Here is a 2168-nt window from a genome sequence, read left to right as displayed (position 1 = left end):
TGCTCTCTCTCACTGTCTCTCTCTCAAATAAATAAATAAAATCTTTAAAAAAAAAAAAGTAAATGAAAAGAATAGGCCAGAAAAAAGCATTTCTTGGTATCTTTCTCTTTCATTAGTGAATTGCCATTTGACTATTTACTCTGCTTGAGACACGTCCAGGGACCATGACTGCTCAGTTCCAACTTCTTCAAAAGTTCAGACAGCGGTTTACAAGGAGCAAGAATAAGCACGAGACAGCACACTCACAATGTCCTCGGTGTCAATTCATGGGAATCAGTGGGCGTTCCTCTCGCTTCTTCCAGATATTAGTCTTGCTATCTTTTTTGGCTAGGGGTGGTCTGCCCCTTTTCTTGGTGGGGGACAGACTGGCTTCAAAGCCTTCAACAGCACTTCTTCTTCCCGGAGACTCTTCCCCGGGGTGCTCCAGGATCGCTGCACTCCCTCCATCCAGGATGTGCCTTAGAGCTGGGTCCTCGGGGGAGCAGACAGTGGTTCCGCTCTCACTGCTGCTCAGGTCTAAATCTTCTAAGTAGAGGATCTTCGGCTGATGCATGCTTTTGATGAACGTTTTCTCCCTCTCGAGCCTTCTGCTTGAGTGGTGCTCATTCATGTCCACCCCAGAGTCCAAGCTGGTGTCATTGCTCTGGGTTCTCTTGCCCTTTTTCAGGTCTATAAAGGAGTGTCTCACCTGTGCGACTGGTTTTCCATCAAGAGACACGAACCATGCTCTGGGGTGGGGGGAAGGCTTTCCCTTGGACAGCTCCAGGAGCGTCTGTTCTGAAATTCCCTGAAGCTCTGAGGAAAAGGGAGTCATTACGACAGCTTCGTTTAGTGTTCCCGGAACAGAAACCGACTCTAGTAAGCTGTTTGAGTATCGGCTCCAATCTGAAGTCTGGGACGGCAAGCTCTGCTGACCTTCAAGGGGGATATTCTCTTCCCTGGCATCTGGGGGCTGTTCATGAGAATGCACTGGCATTTTGGGCAGTGTCTGTGTGAAGTTCTCTCTACTTACTGGTTCCATCAACTGACCGTAGACTAACTGTCCCTTTCTTGGCAAAGTAGCTGACTTAGCAGTATGTAACTGCTCTGGAGTGGAGAAGAGGTCAGATGTCTGCAGGATGGCAATGGGCTGACTGTAGATATGCATAAGCTGTTCAGGAATGTGGGAATGTCCATACACCTCTTCATGACCTGGGCGGTATCTCTTTTCTTGTGCATCACCTAGAGATGAAGACAGATTGCTGTTAATATGTTTAGGTTGTTTGGACCCTACATTGGGCTCCAAAGACTGTGATGGGTTTCTTGAGTAGTTGTTTTGATTGGCTGATAGAAATGGAACATCTTCATTGTAGATTTTAAAATTGTCCCGAGTTTTTACCATGGAAACTCTTTCTTCTGCTTCTGCCTTTGCTGGCTCCTTTTTCTGAGGGCTATATGAGGAGTTTTTGGCATTAAATAATTGTGACTTGTCCTCGGCTTTTAATGAAACTTTGACTGAACTGATGTGATTTATGTGTGTTGTTGAAGTTGTCTGGTCTCTCTTGAGGACTTCAAGTTTAGTGATATTTCTTTCTCTTTTCTGTGGAGTACCACACTTATCCCTAGAGTAGAGAAGATAGCAAAAAGTGTTTAAAACTTATGATTTAGAAGAGTCATAAAAAAAAACAACAACCTATCCCATGATATGGTATTAATATATACAATGCTACTGTTAGAGTATATCCACTTTTATTTTAATCTACATATTGTAAAGATCAACCTACTTATTTTTACAAAGAAACTTTGTAATACCCAGAACACACTGACATGATATTATGACAGTTTTCTGTATTTATAAATAATATTTTTCTTACCTGCAATAACAAAGAAGTACAGCGAAAAATCCAATGACAATGAATATTGTTCCTCCTAATATGGCTGTGAGAAACACTGTGTGGTAGGCGCTTATGTCCCTTGCGTCTCCATTTATACCTGAACCTAAATGTGAAACAGAGAAAATATATGGTTTTAGATAAAATTTTCAACCATGTCCTATTCTGGGTACGTGCACACAGAGTAAGTACGGGTACACAGTGCTGTTCCGGGCACGTGCACACAGAGTAAGTACGGGTACACAGTGCTGTTCCGGGCACGTGCACACAGAGTAAGTACGGGTACACAGTGCTGTT

The 2168-nt window shown here is 43.3% G+C and overlaps 1 protein-coding gene across 1 annotated transcript in view; it reads right to left on the bottom strand.

The window, feature by feature from the left end:
* Nucleotides 1-259: 259 nt before the first annotated feature.
* LOC111144958 (family with sequence similarity 171 member B) overlaps nt 260-2168 on the bottom strand; it is a 61047-nt gene continuing 59138 nt past the window's right edge. Inside the window, exons 7-8 of the mRNA XM_022499594.1 lie at nt 1854-1977; nt 260-1601 (exon numbers count right to left, since the gene is read on the bottom strand). Of these exons, the coding sequence (XP_022355302.1) occupies nt 260-1601; nt 1854-1977 (1466 nt within the window). The remainder of the gene's footprint in view (nt 1602-1853; nt 1978-2168) is intronic.

Source organism: Enhydra lutris, unplaced genomic scaffold (genome assembly GCF_002288905.1).
Source record: "Enhydra lutris kenyoni isolate GAN:26980312 unplaced genomic scaffold, ASM228890v2 scaffoldscaffold1, whole genome shotgun sequence".
Lineage (NCBI taxonomy): Eukaryota > Metazoa > Chordata > Mammalia > Carnivora > Mustelidae > Enhydra > Enhydra lutris.
This window is presented reverse-complemented; position numbering and strand designations above follow the sequence as displayed.